The 19,257-nt window shown below is 35.6% G+C and overlaps 1 protein-coding gene across 3 annotated transcripts in view; it reads right to left on the bottom strand.

Annotated features, from left to right (window-relative positions):
• The window catches only part of GLRA3 (glycine receptor alpha 3), a 190,922-nt gene that overhangs the window by 130,038 nt on the left and 41,627 nt on the right, over positions 1-19,257 (bottom strand). For all 3 annotated transcript variants that reach the window (XM_002922632.3, XM_002922633.3, XM_019803155.2), the window contains exon 3: positions 4,235-4,302. In XM_002922632.3, the coding sequence (XP_002922678.2) occupies positions 4,235-4,302 (68 nt within the window). The remainder of the gene's footprint in view (positions 1-4,234; positions 4,303-19,257) is intronic.

The following is a 19,257-nucleotide window of genomic DNA, read 5'->3' as shown; positions in this document are numbered from 1 at the left end:
TGGTAAACTAGTTTCATCTTGAATTTAATTTTTTTTAAGAACTATGGTTTCCAAAAGTTGTGAAATCTTTGTCTGCTTAAGAAGAATGTGAACTTGGAATAATGGAGGCTGAAGATGTCCTTAGAGAATCTCGTTATACATGACACGTGACTCCAATGTAAAAGAAATAAGGAAGTTCAAAATTTCCAGAATATTTGTAGAAAAAAGTTGATTATATGTCAAGACTAATAAAATTGTGCTCAAGTGAGAATGGTTAGAACTACAATAAGTTAATTAGACAAATAAATATTGGGAAATGACGAGTTTCACAGTTAAAAATAAATTTGAATTTATGCTATTGGAAAGATGCACATTAATTTTTTTTTAAGATTTATTATCTATTTGAGGGGGTGGAGATAGAAAGAGCACTAGAGGGGAAGGGCAGAGGGAGAATCCCAAGCAGACTCCCTGCTGAGCATGGAGCCCAATGATGCCTGGGGCTTTATCCCAGAACCCTGAGATCATGACCTGGGCCAAAATCAAGAGTCAGACTCTTTCGACTGAGCTACCCAGATGCCCCAATGCGCAAAAATTTCTAAAAAAACAAGTTTGGTGCAAGAAGAAAATGCAAAATATGTTAAAATTTTGAATTAATTTGATTTTCAGAACAAATGGGTAAGCATGTAGAATATCTAATACAGAAATTTTCTCAAGAATCAAATACCTCAAGTGGAACTTAAGATGAATTTTAAAAATGGGGAAAGATACAATTATGAGAAACTAGACCAGCGGAGGGAGCTTAATATATTTGGTTAATCAGTAAACAGACATTGAAGACAGTTAAGGTCTTTGTTAAGCGGAGATACATATATTGGGAAAATTATTTAGATTTATTTTAGATATGAGATCTCAGGTGCAAAGATATCCATTAATAATTATAGGTAATTTGAAATTTCATCCTCCGAATTTCAATATACTGTCTTAGTTGAATTAGGCTATTTGTATTTTAAAAACAAAAGTAAATTATATTAGTATAAGAAATGTAAATATTTTTAAAAATACATAAATGTTTTTGTAAAAACAAATTAATTTAAGCAATATTACAACAAATAAAATAATGGAACAACGTTTACTTGCAGAGCTGTGATGATAGAAACTATGAATAAATTTATCAACTTAATCAAGTGGTAGAAAAATATTCCAGGGGTGCCTGGGTGGCTCAGTTGTTAAGCGTCTGCCTTCAGCTCAGGACATGATCCCAGGGTCCTGGGATCGAGCTCTGCATCGGGCTCCCTGCTCCACTAGGAGCCTACTTCTTCCTCTCCCACTCCCCCTGCTTGTGTTCCCTCTCTCGCTGGCTGTCTCTCTCTCTGTCAAATAAATAAATAAAATCTTTTTTTAAAAGTTAAAAAAAAAAGAAAAAAAAGAAAAATGTTCTATGAATCTTAAGGTGATGTTTTAATTTTCACCATTCCTGTATATGTGGACACCATGTTGCAGCTCTTCTATCTGATACTATTAAAAATTTTACACATGTTGAATCTAATTGTATGAATAGAAATAATATCACCTGTTTCAAAGTTTACAAGACTAAAAAGAAAGATACCAAGGTGGACATAGTAAATTTTATAATACTTAGCCTCTGAGATGTTTGATTAATGTTCATTGATGTTGCTTGTGATTCTGAAGTGGAAAGTGGTAGATGGTAAAAATGACTTCAAAAGAATACATTATGATAGAATACATAGGAATGGAAAGGATTCTATGTTAGAGAAAGGAAATAAAACCAAGTAAGAGTCACTGCAGAGTGTATTTGCAATATTCTGCAAGCTTTTTGGTAATATTATTTTATAAAGGCAGTCTAAAATTATTATAGGTAAGAAATTTAGCTGGTGTAATCATCCTCTAGATTGTGTGCTACGACCATTTAGTGGTAGACTGATTATTATGTTATAAAAAGCAAAGACCCCGAGGAACCCGACAATTTTTCTGGTTTTAATGAGAAGGAAATCTGGCCACATCTTCTCTTTTTTCCCAAGTCTCTTCCTCCATCCCACAAATACAAGTAAGGCTGTAAATCTTTCCCACTATTGCTGCTGAAAGAATTTTGTGGAAATGATCTTGCAAAAGAGAAAGTATAAACATATTTTTAGGTTTTTGAGATTGTACAGTGTGTATAGCAGCTATTAAAATGAGAAAGTTGCCAGGGCTCGAAATACAATTTGGAAAGTCTAAGTAGAAAAAAGCCAGCAGAGATTTCTTCATCTTTAAATACAATTTGGACTAAGACTGTATGGTAGAGGAACAAAATTTTCCACCCCAAAATGTGTCTTTTTGGCATATGGATTATTTTAGGTTGATTATTTTTAAGAAACAGAAAACTTAAGTTTTTCTTTTTGCTAACTGCCTTAAAGAATTTAGATAGAGGACCTGTTCCAGGAAGGGAGCTAGCACCATAGATAACTATAGTTATAATATGAGCTAGGCCTGGTAAATAGGTAGGAACCTAGCAAGGCCTATTTGATCAAAGTTCTCCCAATGTCCCGGTTTCTGAATGGCCCAGCAAACATTTGTTCACCTAACATTTATTCTTTTTCACCTTCCTGTGAATAGCTTTCCTTCCTTTTGCAGTCCCAGACTCCTATCCCGTTCTCCCTAGTTCAGCATGACATATATACCATATTTTGCCTGTCTTTGGAATCTCTTATGTTTATGTGGGTTCCTCATATATATGCTATTAAATTTGATTTTCCCCTGTTAACTGTCTCATATCAATTTAATTCTTAAACCAGCCAAAAGAATCTTGAAGGGTAGAGGAAAACTTTTCTCCCCAATAGTGGAAATGCAGGATATAAATCAGGACCAAATACTCAGTGAGAATCCAAAATATGTCAAAGCCTGAAACAGGAATATAGTCATTTTAGAGTCAGAATTGTACCAGAACAACACTGTGCTTATGCAAGCAAATTATATGCATTTTCTCTGTGTTTACACAAACACACACACATTCATGTTAATTTATACACTGTAGTTAAGATAATTCTATGTAATGCCCAAATATATGATTTCAGTTTTTTTTCACTGGTGCTTTTATTGTAGTTATATTCTATTGAGTTTGATAAAACCACAGAGGAGCCACTAGATGACTAAATATTGCACACATGAGGAAAAGAGAACTTAAAAAAAATATCCCTAGGTAAAGTCTCTTCCTGTTGAGATAAATCCTGTACACACACACACACACACACACACACACACACCTACCTCTACATCCACATATAATAATTTACATATTAGATTATTTTTCCTTAGAAAATTTACTACCAAGTCATTCTGAGATATGTGCAATGACCATAGCTCGCTACTTAATAATGGCCTTGGAAGCTAATAAATCTTTAAGTATTTCACATCCTATTTTAGCTAAAATCAACTTTGAAAATTAATGCAAATTATACTTGCTAAATTTAGGAGTGGAGTGTAATTCTAGGTAATTTAAAAACCACCATACATAGTTTCAATTTAAAAAAAAAGTTGCCTGCTAGACAATTTTACAGATATTGAGTGGTTCATGAGTCTATCTCTGCATTTTATTTCAGCTGAAATGCACAATAAAAGCTGCAGTGCAAAGTAGAGATATAACATGATCTTTAGAGAAAGTTATAAAATTCAAATCAGAATAAATCTGGTCTGTAATGATGATTTTTTGGCTTTAATAACTTCATTATATAAAATGTTCTCAATTATGTACTAATGAAGTCTCTGTTCAATATGTTTCAATAAAAAGGCAAATACCACAATTCACAAAATATTTATGATATTTGAGCAAATACTGTATTCATCTGGAAAAGAAACCAAATAAAATACTTAAAATAATATTATAAACACATTGTAAGTATACAGAATAATTGAACATGAAACTATTTACTCCTCTGTTTATGTCTGGCTATTAAAGAGCTTTGAAAAGAAATAATTTATATGGTAAAATTTTAGTTTTAATTTGAGACTTAATATTTAATTACCAAAATGGGAAAAATCAATCTTGTTTTCACTTATATTTATTCTCTAATATACCATCTCCAAATGAAACGTTATTACCTGCAGTTGATTGCAATTTAATTATACCATTAATTTTATTTTTAAAAATCTCATTATATTAATTTTGGCTTTAAATTACATAACATTAGCAGAAAATTTGTCATTAATGTAATCACAAATTACTTCAGTGTGAAACCTGTTACAAAGTAAACATGCCTACCATGGTTGTCTCAGCGATAGAGCCAAAGCTGTTTATGAATATGTTGCATGTGACATTAACAGGAGGGCCTGGAAGAGAGATTAAAACATAAGGGCTATTTAAAATATTTTCAAACAATTTCTTGCTTTTCATTATTAGCCTTTAAAAAAGGAACATATATATTTTTATATTTGTATACACACAGATGCTTAAAATTGAAGGCAATAATTTTGTGAAATAGTCTGAATTGAAAATCACAAATCCATCATCTCCTTTGATGGCCATTATATAAGTCATTATTCACACTTGGTCTCAGTTTCCTTGATCTAGATATCTCTAATGACTTTGCAAGTGCCCGATTTGTTAAGTCCAACATCTGAACCCCTTCAGGCTCTATTTCTATTTTTTTTCCCTCCGTGTGGGGGTCCTATTTTTCTGTATGTCTCATATTTTTGTTGTTGTTTTTAAAGACATTAGCTACATTAGATAATCCAATGTGGCAACACTGGAAACCAGACCTCCCGCTTGAATCCTACAGCTGGTTATTGCTGGTGTTACTTATTGTTGTTTGTTATTTAGTGACTTAGCTGGACTAATAAAGTCTACATATCCTCATAGTGTGCAGCCACGGAGGTCACCACTCAGCAACCTTAGTGGTCAACTAGTGATTGGTCAGAGGGTTCCTTAATGCCTTGAACCATTAAGTCTCCACCCAGGGAACTTCATGTTTGGGGGCATGCCTTTAATGTTCATGCCTTTACCTTCACTTCTTTGCTTGCACAGAGTTTGAGGTCAGCCAGAGGTGAGAGGTTGGGACCCTCTCGGGTCTTCCCTGGGCATGCACACAGCATCACATTTGTGTGTATCCTCTAGATCTCTAAGAAGCTATCAGAATTTTTCAAAGCTGAGTATGAGCATCTCATTATTCAGATCTTCCTTTAAAATTTTTGTTCAGGCTCTTGTTTGCCCAACTGGTATCACAGCCTTAGGCAGCTGCAGTGTTAAATAGCTTCTTGCGATCCTTTTCAACAAATGCCCTGGGATAGGATTTTCCCAGGGCAGAAGTTTCCAATCAAAGCCCAATAATGACAAGCCTTCCGAGTGGGATTCCTCTAGGGAGCAGGCCAGATAAAAGTAACATAGCTAGGCTGCTAGATCGAACAGCTTCTGTGATTGAGAAGCTGTTGGTTTTCAAGGCTACCAGAAGCTCAGGAGCGGAGCCATATTAAATGCCCTCTGTTTTTAGAGAAACCTATCCATTTCACTTGAATACACATTCCTCAGTGTGTTGCAAGCTTTTCAGCACCTCGGAAGGTTCATTTTGACCATTTTCCACTATTTTTGTTGCTTTTTTTTTTGGAGGAGTGAATTTACAGAGAACATCACTCCACCATTCCTGAAGTCCCCTGTAAGTGCCTAATAGAGCATTCATCATAATACCAACAATTTTTGTTTTTATGAGATCCACTCATAAATTCCTTTACTAAATACTTAAAACTGTGTACAGCAATTTGAAGAAGACACAACAAGATTACCACCTAGCAAGGCAGAAGGAATAAACTCTTACAAATTGGTGAGTAGATACCATTTAATCCACAGAACCTTGAAAGTGGGTAATATTTCATCATTTACAAAATAGGGAGTTAAAACTCAGAGAAGATTATATAAGGTGCTAATAAATAGCACATTTAGAATTTGAACCGCTGGTCTGATTCTAGGAATCATTTTTTCCCCATTATATCAAGCTGTCCCACGATCTTCACATAACATTACATCCAAAGCATTCCATTATCTGGCTACAGACTTTGTTATTAGGCCAATAGGTATATAAATCAACAATACCGAAATATTATGTGGTAGGGATTAAAATAATTCTGAGTTAAACTCTACCTAGTAGATAATGCCACACACAAAAACTAATATATAAGTTTTCCCTAAGATAGCAGCCCCTTGCCCTATACTTTCATGCCCCCCTCCCTAGAGATAACCACTTCAACTTATTTAATGGATTCTTTGGGGGATTTACCTAAATTTCTCTAAATAATGAGTTTATTTTGCTACTTTTAAAGGCTCTAGTTTCAGGCGTATGTTCTGATGCTCACGGCAGATGAGGATTTAGCTCTCTTTCTAACATTATCAACACCCCTATTAACATAAACCTTGTTTTCTGTCCTCCCAGGACACAGTTATTGTTACATTGTCCTTGTTGTTAGATTAGTATCTACTTTTTACAATATGACAAGGTGAATATTACCTCCAACTAAGTCATGCAATAAACTGTGATTACTTTTCCTGTCCTGAAAAACATTTTCTTGAGGTTGATAATCGTTTATGTATTTCACATAGTTTCCTCCATATGATATCACTAACTTATAAGTTCTGAAATGTGTAAATTATGTTTCAATGTCAAACTCATCACATATTTTATTAGCTTTATCTACCTTTGGAGTTACTCCCAAATTAGATTTTTTGCTCTGGAGCATACCAGTGATCTTATGATCTCCTATAATCATTACCCTGAGGATTACTGCCACCTCTCTCTTCTGTGGCATTTCCATTCATGGCCCCCATATTTTTTTCTTTCTTGGCTTATTTCTTTATTTTAGTGGAACATATCCTTTAGTAATTTCTTGAGAAATGGTGCATAAGGATATGAAGCTTTTGAGAATTTTTGTTCACAATTCTTTTAAACATCCTCTCACTTAATTACATCTACATTTGGTACAAAATTTTAGGCTGGAAATTTTTTTCCTGAATTTTAAAGACATTTCTCTATTATTTTTTTATTTTCTTGTATTACTGTTAAAAAGTACAAAGCCATTCTGATTCTTGGTCATTTGTAAAGATAAAAAGGATATTCTTTCTACCAATATTTAAAAAAATAAATAAAAATTTTAAAAAACGCAATGCCTCATTAGCTAGAATACTTTAAAATCATTTGTGGTTTCAATTTACATTTTCTTGATTACTGGTGCACAATTTTCATCCGTGTTTTTCTACTCATTTTCTCATAACCATTTGTCTTGCTTGAATAAGATAGAAAAAAACCCACAAAATTATTCAAAAATGAAGTCCATGATCCATAAGCCAATGAATGAATCCTATGCACATTGAAATCATATTTAAAAACATTCATAACTGATTTTAACCTAGATGATAAGGTATGCAACCAAAGCACCAATATTTGTGAAAGCTCCCCAGATGATTCCCATGTGCAGCAATGCTGGAAGCCACAGGCCTAAAGAATTCCAGACTAGGAAACATTGGTGTCCATTATATCATAGGGCTGAAAATGAACTGAGATTTTCTTAGAGGTGACGACATAGAGAGAGAGAAGTCAGAACTGGGAGCTAGGCCTTGAAAATGCAAGGCTTTTAATTTTAATTAGAAAGTAGCCTATTATACTGGGGCGCCTGGGTGGCACAGCGGTTAAGCATCTGCCTTCGGCTCAGGGCGTGATCCCGGCGTTATGGGATCGAGCCCCACATCAGGCTCCTCTGCTATGAGCCTGCTTCTTCCTCTCCCACTCTCCCTGCTTGTGTTCCCTCTCTCGCTGGCTGTCTCTATCTCTGTCAAATAAATAAATAAAATCTTTAAAAAAAAAAAAAAAGCAAAAGAAAGTAGCCTATTATAAGTTTAATCAATGATGCTAATAAAAAAAAGTAGTGCTGTGCAGTTAGAAAGAGCCCGAAGTCTATTGACCGCCAAGATGCATAGAACATAAAATTAAACAGATATAGAAAGTAAGTTGTTTTAAATATGAAAGATGGATTTTTAAGAACAAGAAAACCTCATGAAAGTCCTAAATCTCGGAGGTGCTATCATTATTTGATCACCAGTAGAAAGGTTTTTTAAAATATTTCTTTTTCTTTCTTTCTTTCTTTCTTTCTTTCTTTCTTTCTTTCTTTCTTTCTTCTTTCTTTTTTTTTTTTTTTACTTGTCAGGGAAAGAGAGCAAGAGAGCACAAGCAGGGGGAGCTGCAGAGGGACAGGGAGAAGCAGGATCCCCGCTGAGCAGGGAGCCCAATGTGGGGATTGATCTCAGGACGCGGGGATCATGAACGGAGCCGAAGGCAGACACTTAACGGACTGAGCCACCCAGGCACTCTTTTAAAAAAATATTTCCTTGTTATTTCTAAATATTTACAAATGTTTAAAATTTGTGAGACAATAAGGGTGTCTTATATGTCACTATGTGCGAAAGGAGAAAGCATGAATCTTTTACTTCAGGATTATTTTGTCCCATCACAAGAGAAGTATAAAGTTACAATTAACTGTTAGATTTCTTTTAACTTAATGTAAGTCTAAGGTATTGAACTCTAACATACATACCCAGAGTATCTGGGAATCTTAAAAAGCTAAAACAAATCATTCGTTTCTAGGTTATTCTCCGTTTTCTAGAGAACGTGAAAATTCTATTTTCTTTTGCTGCTAACAGTACTATGAATCTAGGGAAGAGCATTCAGCTTGAGAAATTCTCTTGTGCTCTATTGGCTCAGAGTCTTTGGAAGAGGGAAAACACAAGTGCACTGGCACTGGGTTAATTCATCTTCCAATAAAATGCTGATGGAAGTGCATCCATTTGGGGGGAGCATGGCCCAGTGTACTGCTGCCGCTATGAGACTGCCTGCTCCACCTGACTATGAACTCTTTGGCTGAAATTGGAATAAATAAAGCCGTGGGGGGGTACTGTATTTCTTACTTTAGTTTAACAAGAGGCAGGGCCTTTATTTTGGGGACTTTAATTTCTCAGTGGACATCGCATAAAAAGGGAGGCATTTTTTATTATATTTTTTGATCTCATCCTTTGAATTTAATTATTATCCATATAATTTTAGATAGTGGTGGTGAAAAATAGAATGAAGGTGAAAATTCAGCATAGGCTTTAGGGGCTTGGCGTTAGTGATATCTGTTCAGATGCATTTCGGTGTCCTCTGGGCTTCATGGCACATCCTGATGATTCCAGGAAGGTTCTGAAAGCAGCAATATTAAGTACTATACTAGGAATAGAGCTCCTCTGATGTATTTGTCTTCTCCCTAAAATGTGGCACAGGCATCCCAAGTTGACCAGAGGCTTGCATAGTAAGGTCAATAAGGAAAAGAACATGTTTCCACAGAAGAGCAATGGTCAAAGGGGGAGTAACTAATTGAGGCTTTCATTTATAGTTGGGGACATGATGTTTTATATTCTATGAAATGGACTTCAGCCCCTGGCTAATTCAACGAGCCTCCAGTCACCTGTGGAAACCTCCTTCTAAAGGCAGAAAGCCAGCCCGGGTTCAAAGTCTAAATTTCATGTGGTAGTAAAGTAAATCATAGCACTCTGAGGTATAAGCATTATTGTTTATTCCAGTGGTTATCACATGTGTTCTTTGCGTGATTATTAGAACACACAAAAGTGCTATGCGGTTCTCAGTTGATTACTTACGCGTGTATTCTCTTCTTCAGCAGGAAGAAAGGTGAAGAATTCAGACCCTAAACCTTAATTCCAAATTTCAAAAATAGAGCAGACACTGACTTGAAATATGTGTGTGTGTGTGTGTGTGTGTATATATATACACGCACACATATAATATATATACACACATAATTTTGTTTTTAAAAAATTTTTAAATATACTAAAAGTATAAAGCAACTTGAAAATAAAAGTCATTGTTTTTAAAGGTAGTCTTGGGCTAGATCATGGAATCTCCTCGACATGATACAAAGTATTTGGAATTTACTTTATGAAGATGAGGGAGCCGTTACAGATTTCTGATCATCGTTGTGTAGTGAACCAACACAACACGGTGAGTTGTTGAATGGATGACAAAAGTGTAGAGACAGAGAAAACAAGAATATATTGTCATAGTCCAGATGGGAAATAGAATGGCCCTGACCAAGGCAGCGACGGTGGAAACAGTGGAAAAGGATTACAAAGAATGAAGTGGATACAGTACCATAATGTTTATAAAGCACTGTATTCTATACTTTAAACTTCTGGTCTATGGCAAATCAGAGCAGCAATCTTAATCTTTCTACCTTAGCTATTGATATGTATATTCAACAATTTTGTAGAGAATGAAGCTCAGAGGAGATTGTAGATATTCTATTGCCATTCCAGAGAGCACCTGTTTAGCTGTCCTTGGCCAATCTGCTACTTCTCTGTGCCAGTGCAAAAGCTGTTAAATCCATCTAATACACTGCTATGCTTAGCAACAGAGCAAATAATTGGTATAGCATCCATATGGCAAATTGTGCCTTTAAATTGTTCATTACATTAGCCATCATTGGCCCCGAAAAGCAAATGACAGTACTTGCAGATGTTTTTAGCAGCATGTTTTCTTTTAGGTGTCCCTTAAAGAAATAGAACATGTCTTTTAAATTCAGAGATGGATAAAGGCAAAATAGCAATGTGTATTGCAAAGCCCTGGCGATTTTATTATTGCTGCTCATACTAGGGAAGAATTATTCACAAGGCAAAGCTCAAGCAAACAAAGAAACAAACAAAAAACAGCCTAAGTGTTCCTGAAAATGATTCCAAGAGATTTTTAACATATGTTGCATTAAAACCTCACCCTTTTTAAAGACATAGAATGCAATTGAAAGACTAAATCTCAAAAAAATGTTGTATTTACATCTATATACATGTACATATGTATACAGATATTATTTTATTTATTTATGTTTATAGTAAATATTTTATTTATTTATTTACTTATTTATTCATTCATTTATTTATTTGAGAGAGAAAAGGGGGGAGCGGAGGGAAAAGGAGAGAGAGAATCGCAGGCTCCCTGCTGAGCATGGAGCCCTATGCAGGGCTTGATCTCAGGACCCTGAGATCATGACCTGAGCCGAAATCAGCAATTGGGCACTTAACTGACTGAGCCACCCAGGTGCCCCTTATTTTATTTTTTAATTGACAAAAATAAACTTGATGACTTTGCATGTTAGGTCCTTGAAGAAAGTTTGAAAATTATGACATAAAAATAGGATCCAGTTTCTTCTTTCTTTTCCCTTTCCTTCCATTTCCTTCCTGAAAATGCAGCCTTAAAGCCATTCAGTCAGGTAACACAAGATGGGTTTCCGTGTTGGGATGGGGAGTGTGGTAAACTAGACAGGATGAGAAGGACATCTGTAGAGAAGGGGTATATACACAGCACACACAGGATGTTGGAGCCAGAGTGAGTGAGGAGGCTGTTCCTACAGTGGGGCAGCTGTTGTGGAATAGTAGAACCGGAGAAGGGTGAGGAGAATGTCCACATGGGCGCATCCTGGCATGGTCAGTCAGAGTCTGAACAGGACCCTAGGGCGTTTGTGCAGGAGAGGGAGTGGCAACAGGCAAGGGAGATATATTACATATTGATCAAATGCGTCATTATTTTAAGGATAAAGGGAGCCAGGTTTCTTACTGTCAGATGAGGAAATTAAAATATGGAAACTCAAAAACTAGAATAAACCTATGGTGTCAGAGATATCAGTGTGAATCACAGTTTTCAATAGAGAAGTAAAGCTGAAGATGTAAATTAATATACATATGAATATACATGTGTGTATGTGTGTGTATATTTATGCAAATATGTGTATGCATATGGATATATCCTGGAATACACCAATTTAATCAGTTAATCAAAGTGGACATTAACAGTGATGGCAAAAATTAACATGGTCCACCATCTGATAAAATGCCATCAGAACAAAGCATCACTTCTGTGATATTTCTATTAAGATGCATTACTTAAATTGAATCATGAAGAAAATTACTAATGCAAACTGAGGCATGTTCTGCTAAATAAAGGGATAATAATATAATTTTTAAATGTCATGATCATGACAGGCATAGAAAGCATGACGTTCTGGTTCAGACTAAAGGAATCAAGGAGAAATGACAAAATATAAGACATGATTCTAAACTGGATCTTTTTGCTATGAAACCATTATTCAGGTAATTGTTCAAATTTGAATGGGGGTCCACAAATTAGACGGTAACAATATATTCATGTTTATTTTCTTGTTTCAATGGTTAGATTGTCGTTGTCTAAGAGAATATATTTTGTGTGATATGCTCAAGTATTGGGACATCAGGTCGACAACTTTCAAGTGGCTCAGGGGAAAAAAAATGTTCTGTGCTGTAGTTGCAAATCTTCTGTTAATCTGAGATCATTTTTAAAAATAAAAAAGGGAAATTACTATAGAAAAATACATTAAAAACTAAAAATCAAAGAAAACATAAGATATGGAGCACACCAATCTAAATTTGTAAGCATTTCAGGTGAACATTTATAGTTTTAGAAGGACTTATTAAAGACATTCTTCCTGTTAAAATGACCTTGTATTATGTAAAAATGCAAATAGAAAATTACCTTTTTCAAAAAATAATTGTGAACTTTATCCAAGAACAATAATGTCTGAATATAAATAGTTAAAATGGATAAAGAAGATGCAAATACTTTTCCCTGAAAAGAGAAACCAGGTAGGAAATAAGCATTAGGTACACATGCCACTCTGGGGATAGAATGTGTTATAGCAGAAAGACTATTTGAAAACTGGATTTGTGATGTGGGAAAAAGGGATTAATATAGAGAAATATTACCGATGAAAAGACAGAAACCACAAAGACATTGTGAAGACAAACAATGTTATTTCTAGATAAAGAAAGTAACCATTGGAGATAGAATAAAAAAAAACATAGCAAAAATGCAAAATATGTTTGGAAGGAATATATAATTGGGTGATTGCTGAGAGAATACTTTCTGCCTGGATCCAAATTAGACTTAAGAGTTATCAAACAAGAAAGGCAAAAAGAAAGAAGTAAAACCTAGAAACAGTTGGTAAAATGGACTTGTAAAATAATATTTTATTGTCTATGGATGTACATTTATTCGTTATCCGATTGCTTTTCATCTGTTAAACTGACTTCTAGTTTCAAATGATTCCTAGATGCTTCTATTTCAAGAGGGAAAGTTGAACACAGTTTTCTTTCTCTCTGAGAGCATCAAATGATGTTTGCAAATAAAAATGAGACTAAACATATCACACCAAAGAGAATGGAAGGAAAATCATAATTAGTTTAATGACATAAAATAGAGAAGGCAGAAAAAAACTGTTGATAGAGGAAACAGAGTAAGCCTAAAATAAATGCAGGTTGGGACTGCATGGAGAAGGGAGCTAATGTGCTAAGAACCACCCAGGGAGGCACAAAGCTTAGGGTCATCCTCTGCAGAAAAGGACGTGGGAGTTAAGGGGGGTCTGCAGGGAGAGGCCATGGGTACCTGTTTCAGAAGTTCCCTGCTTCCCATCCCTATTCTACAGAGCAGGAATGACCTCGGGTTTAGCCCTAAGAAAATTTTGAAGGCATGGCAATAACTTTTTTTTTTTTTGCAAATATAGTTCATTAAGGTGATTGGACATGATATGTTTCTGTGAATCAATGCCAACTTTCAAAATGCTTTGTTTATCCAGCTTTATATCTCAGTTTTCCAGCTGAGCTATCAGTGACATACAACATTGTTTATGTTTATGACGCACACTGTGTTGATTCGATACACTTACTATGAATACCACCTTAGCACTTAGCTTACATCTCCATCATGTCCCATAATTCCTATTTCTTTTTTATAGTGAGAACATTGATGATCTACCCACTTAAGCAGTTTTTAAATAGCAACTTAGCCATTTTTAATAATACAGTATTAACTATAATCACAATGGTGTGCATTAGATTCCCCGAATTTATTCTACTTCTTACTCTTTGCAAAAAGTTAAAAAACAAAAAAGATGATTAGAGAAAACAGAGTTCCCGACTGTACCTTAAAACTAAAGCCATCTATCTGTATTTTGGCATCTGGAGGACACCAGACCAAAGCCTAGACGACACTCAACACTCATCTAAAGCACAGTTCTGTTCACGGCAGGAATGTCTGTCAGATTTCCCTTTCCAGTGAGAAAAATAGCAGCAAGCCACCTCCTTATGTGCGCGCACACACACACACACACACACACACACACACATACAACCTGTATCAGCCCCCAAATCAACTCAATCTTTCCTGAACACAGAGTATTTCCATCACATATAAGAAAACTAGCAGCTTAAAGAGAGTGCACAAGATGAATAAACATAATTGTTCCTGCAAGAAGAAAAGAGAAATCCTGGGGCAGAAAAGAAAAACAGAAAAGGTAGAACACAAGAATTGAGGCATTAAACTAGAAGTCTAGTTAGTGCAAAGGAATCTTATAATGTCTTTGTCAAAGGCCTACAAACCATCAGACAGACTAGAACAGGCGCTCACCAGAAGTAACCAATTCTACTTTTGGAGTGTTTGCCTCCAAGAAGCACAACTGTGCATAAGGGCTGCTGAGGCAAGGAAGGGCTGCTTTTCATCACTAATATTTTTAGACGAGTACCTGTTTTTTACTACTGTTATAAACAAACCAAACAGCTAAACATACAAAACAGCACCTGCCTAACAACCTGTAACACAAACTCCATGACGTCACGTTCAAGGAAAGTGGTTCAGGATAAAGATGACTGTGAAGATACCAAAACACAATCACAGACATAAAATCTTCCTAAACATTCTAAATGACACCAGGTAAAATATCAGAGTCATTTACAGAACAAATCTGAACAATCCTCCCTAAATATAGAGGAAAAGGACAAAAGGTAAAGGGTATGAGTGGGGGTGTATTAGACACAGATGATAAAAGATCAGATTTTTTTTTAAGGGAAAGAGAGCTATTTTGGAGAATAATACAAAACAATGCTAGCGTAAGCCATACTTTTTTTTTTTAGAAGAAAAATATGCATAGTTAGAAAAAAATATAGGCTACATATAAGGGAGCAAAAATCAAAATAGGGTTTTGATTTTTGTTATAATACTAAATGTCAGTAGGCAATGGAACATCAACAAACTTTCCAGCTAGAATTCTGTAGCTCCATAATATATAGTTACTTTCATGTCAAATGGGTAAACAAGAGATTACTGTGTAATACTATCTCGTGATAAAAAGAAATGAGCTATCAAACCACAAAAAGACATGGAGGATTCTTAAAAGCATATTGCGAATCTTAAAAGTCTTCACAATGTAGGATTCTACCTATATGACATTCTGGAAAAGACAAAACTACACAGTAAAAAGATCAGTGGTTGCTAGAGATTTGGGTGGAGAAGGGAGAGTGACATTTGTAGCTGAAGCACAGGGGATTTTCAGGGCAGTGAAACTTCTGCATGATACAGTAATGATAATTACATGTGGATGATTCATTTTTCAAAACCCATAAAATGTATAACACAAAGACTGAATGAACCCTAAGGTAAACAATGGACTTTAGTTAATAACAACAGCACATCATTATTAACTGCTGATGAATAGCTATTCAATAATTAATCAATATGAATTTATCAATCCTAACTAATATACCACACTAATGCAAGATGTAAACAATAGGGAAAACTGTAGCGGATGGAAGGGGAGATGTGGGAACTCTTGGTAATGTCCAATCAGTTTTTCTGTAAACCTAAAACCATTCTTTAAAAAGTCCAGAAATTAAAAAATAAAAAAGGATGATCAGAAAAATCAGAGCTCAGACAGTGTGTCTATCAACTTTCTCCTGTTCTGAAAATGAGAAACTGTTTTATTCTATCTCTCTGTGTGGAGAGAGAGAAATAGAACTTGGAAAAAAAGAAAGAAGAAAGAAAGAAAGAAAGAAAGAAAGAAAGAAAGAAAGAAAGAAAGAAAGAAAGAAAGAAAGAAAGAAAGAAGAAAGAAAGAAAGAAAGAAAGAAAGAAAGAAAGAAAGAAAGAAAGAAAGAAAGAAAGAAAGAAAGAAAGAAGAGAACTTGAAAACTAAAAGAAGAGTTGGATATAAATAGGAATTCGAGAAACTGCTGGTTACAAGGATTTGGGAGTCTTCCCTGAAATCGTTGGGAGCTCCCAGTGAGTAACATGGTGGGGCTGTGTGTTGAGCACCGCCTCTCCAGACCCAGTGGTTCAGGGTATCGTGCACTGCTTCCTGTCACTGTGCCCTTCCATTTCTGCTTTCTCCTGGATAGGAAGAGTTCCAAAAAGAAAAGCTTTCAAACTGCAAGGAGGAAATAGTGTTGCCTACCTATTATTTTTGTCTTTCAAAATGGAAATAACTGTTTCTATACACACCATTTCTGCTCTCTAAGACCAAATTTTTGAAATAATGATTTGTGCAAAACTCTATCTTCTGTTGAAGGATTAACAAGTTTAGTGACATGTGGAACTTTACTTGCTAATAGCAGACTCTAAGGTTATTTATCTATCTATGTATCTATCCATCTATCTATCATCTATCTATCTATCATCTATATCATCTATCTATCTATCTATCATCTATCTATCTATCATCTATCTATCTATCTATCTATCTATCATCTATCTATCTATCTAACTATCATCTATCTATCATCTATCTATCCATTTATTGAGAGAATGACACAGGGAGAGGGAGACAGAGAATCTTAAGCAGGCTTCATGTTCAGTGAAGAGCCCGATGTAGGGTTCAATCTCAGACCCTGAGATGATGAGCTGATCCGAAATCAAGAGTAGGATGCTTAATTCACTGAGCCACCCAGGCACCCCTCTCAGATCATTTCTAAATTCAGTTGTTGTTATTAAGTGTATTCTTTATAATAGTTCATGAAATCATTATATGTGACAGAACTAAGATATAACAGAGGTTTGGAGTTGTTTTGATATGCAAATTATCCTCAAAGCAAAGAAGGTTTTTTGGAGAAACTTGATTCTCATAAAAGTTTAAGATAAGCTATGAACATTCTGGAGGGGAAGAGAACAGTTGATTAATTAGTGAACAAGAAAGATAATGTTGGTGAGTTAGACATTTAAATGTTTTAATTTCTTTCAATATTTATTTTTATAAGTAGCTAATAGTTATACTTAATTTAATTACTAAGATAATTTTTGATGAAGAGACTGCCCTATCTGTCCTTGGTACCAATTTAAAGTGTTTTAAGAGAATTATTTACTCCTACACTGGGGGGTATATTTTAATAACATGTTTAAAATATTTAATCCTGGGTGCCTGGGTGGCTCAGTCAGTTAACTGTCTGTCTTCGGCTCTGGTCATGATCCTGGAGTCCCGGGATCAAGTCCCACATCATCGGGCTCCCTGCTCAGCGCAGAGTCTGCTTCTCCCTCTGCCCTTTATCCCACTTGTGCTTGCTCTCATTCTCTCTCTCACTCTCAGATAAATAAATAGAATCTTAAAAAAAAAATTTAATCTTAAACAGGTAGTATTTTTTTTAAAGATTTTATTTATTTATTTGACAGAGATAGAGACAGCCAGCGAGAGAGGGAACACAAGCAGGGGGAGTGGGAGAGGAAGAAGCAGGCTTCCAGCAGAGGAGCCTGATGTGGGGCTCGATCCCAAAACACCGGGATCATGCCCTGAGCCGAAGGCAGACACTCAACATCTGAGCCACCCAGGTGCCCCAGATTTTTTTTTAAAGGTGTAGGTTGTTTTAGAGAAATGTGACAAAAAATACAAACAAGTATCATAATTTACGTTAAAGAAAAATGTCCACATCTAGATTTTTTAAGTTAGCAGTGTATAAAAGAACAAAATCAAAGTAATATTTTAACAAAGCCAATTTATATTTTTTAATAGTTGGTCTCCACTATGGCCCGCAAGATCTGTTCCCTTTTAATGTATACAATTTGCACTCCACTGATTGCTAATCAGATTGAACATTCTTTTTTTTTTTAATGATTTTTTATTATATTATGTAAGTCACCATACAGTACATCCCCGGTTTCCGATGTAAAGTTCGATGATTCATCAGTAGCGTACAACACCCAGTGCACCATGCAATACATGCCCTCCCTACCACGCATCACTGGTCTATCCCATTCCCCCACCACCCTCCCCTCTGAGGCCCTCAGTTTGTTTCTCATAGTCCATAGTCTCTCATGTTTCATTCCCCCTTCTGATTACCCCCCCTTTCTTTATCCCTTTCTTCCCCTACTGATCATCCTAGTTCTGATGTTCCATAGATGAGGGAAATCATATGATAATTGTCTTTCTCTGCTTGACTTATTTCACTTCGCATTATCTCCTCCCATGCCATCCATGTTGCAGCAAATGTTGAGAATTCATTTTTTCTGATAGCTGAGTAATATTCCATTGTATATATGGACCACAACTTCTTAATGCAGTCATCTGTTGAAGGGCATCTCGGCTCCTTCCACGATTTAGCTATCGTGGACAATGCTGCTATGAACATTGGGGTGCATATGGCTGTTCACTTCACTACGTCTGTATCTTTGGGGTAAACACCCAGTAGTGCAATGGCTGGGTCATAGGGTAGCTCAATTTTTAACTTTTTAAGGGACCTCCACACTGCTTTCCAGAGTGGCTGTACCAACTTGCATTCCCACCAACAATATAGGAGGGATCCCCTTTCTCCACATCCTCTCCAGCATTGTATCTTGCCTTGTCCATTTTTGCCATTCTAACTGGCATAAGGTGGTATATCAGTGTGGTTTTGATTTGAAGTTCCCTGATGGCTAATGATCTTGAACATTTTTTCATGTGTCTGTTAGCCATTTGTATGTCTTCACTGGAAAAGTGTCTGTTCATATCTTCTGCCCATTTTTTGATTTGTTTATTTGTTTCTCGTGTATTGAGTTNTTTTCTCATGTATTGAGTTTGAGAAGCTCTTTGTAGATCTTGGATACCAGGCTTTTATCTGTAGTATCATTTGCAAATATATTCTCCCAATCCGTAGGCTGCCTCTTAGTTTTTTTGACTGTTTCCTTGGCTGTGCAGGAGCTTTTTATCTTGATGAAGTCCCATAAGTTCATTTTATCTTTTGTTTCTCTTGCTTTTGGAGATGTGTCATGAAAAAGATTGCTTTGGCTGATGTCGTAGAGGTTGCTGCCTATGTTCTCCTCTAGAATTTTGATGGATTCCTGCCACACATCGAGGTCTTTCATCCATTTGGAGTTTATTTTTGTGTATGGTGTGAGAGAGTGGTCAAGTTTCATCCTTTTGCATGTAGCTGTCCAATTTTCC

This window comes from Ailuropoda melanoleuca, chromosome 5 (genome assembly GCF_002007445.2).
Source record: "Ailuropoda melanoleuca isolate Jingjing chromosome 5, ASM200744v2, whole genome shotgun sequence".
NCBI lineage: Eukaryota > Metazoa > Chordata > Mammalia > Carnivora > Ursidae > Ailuropoda > Ailuropoda melanoleuca.
This window is presented reverse-complemented; position numbering and strand designations above follow the sequence as displayed.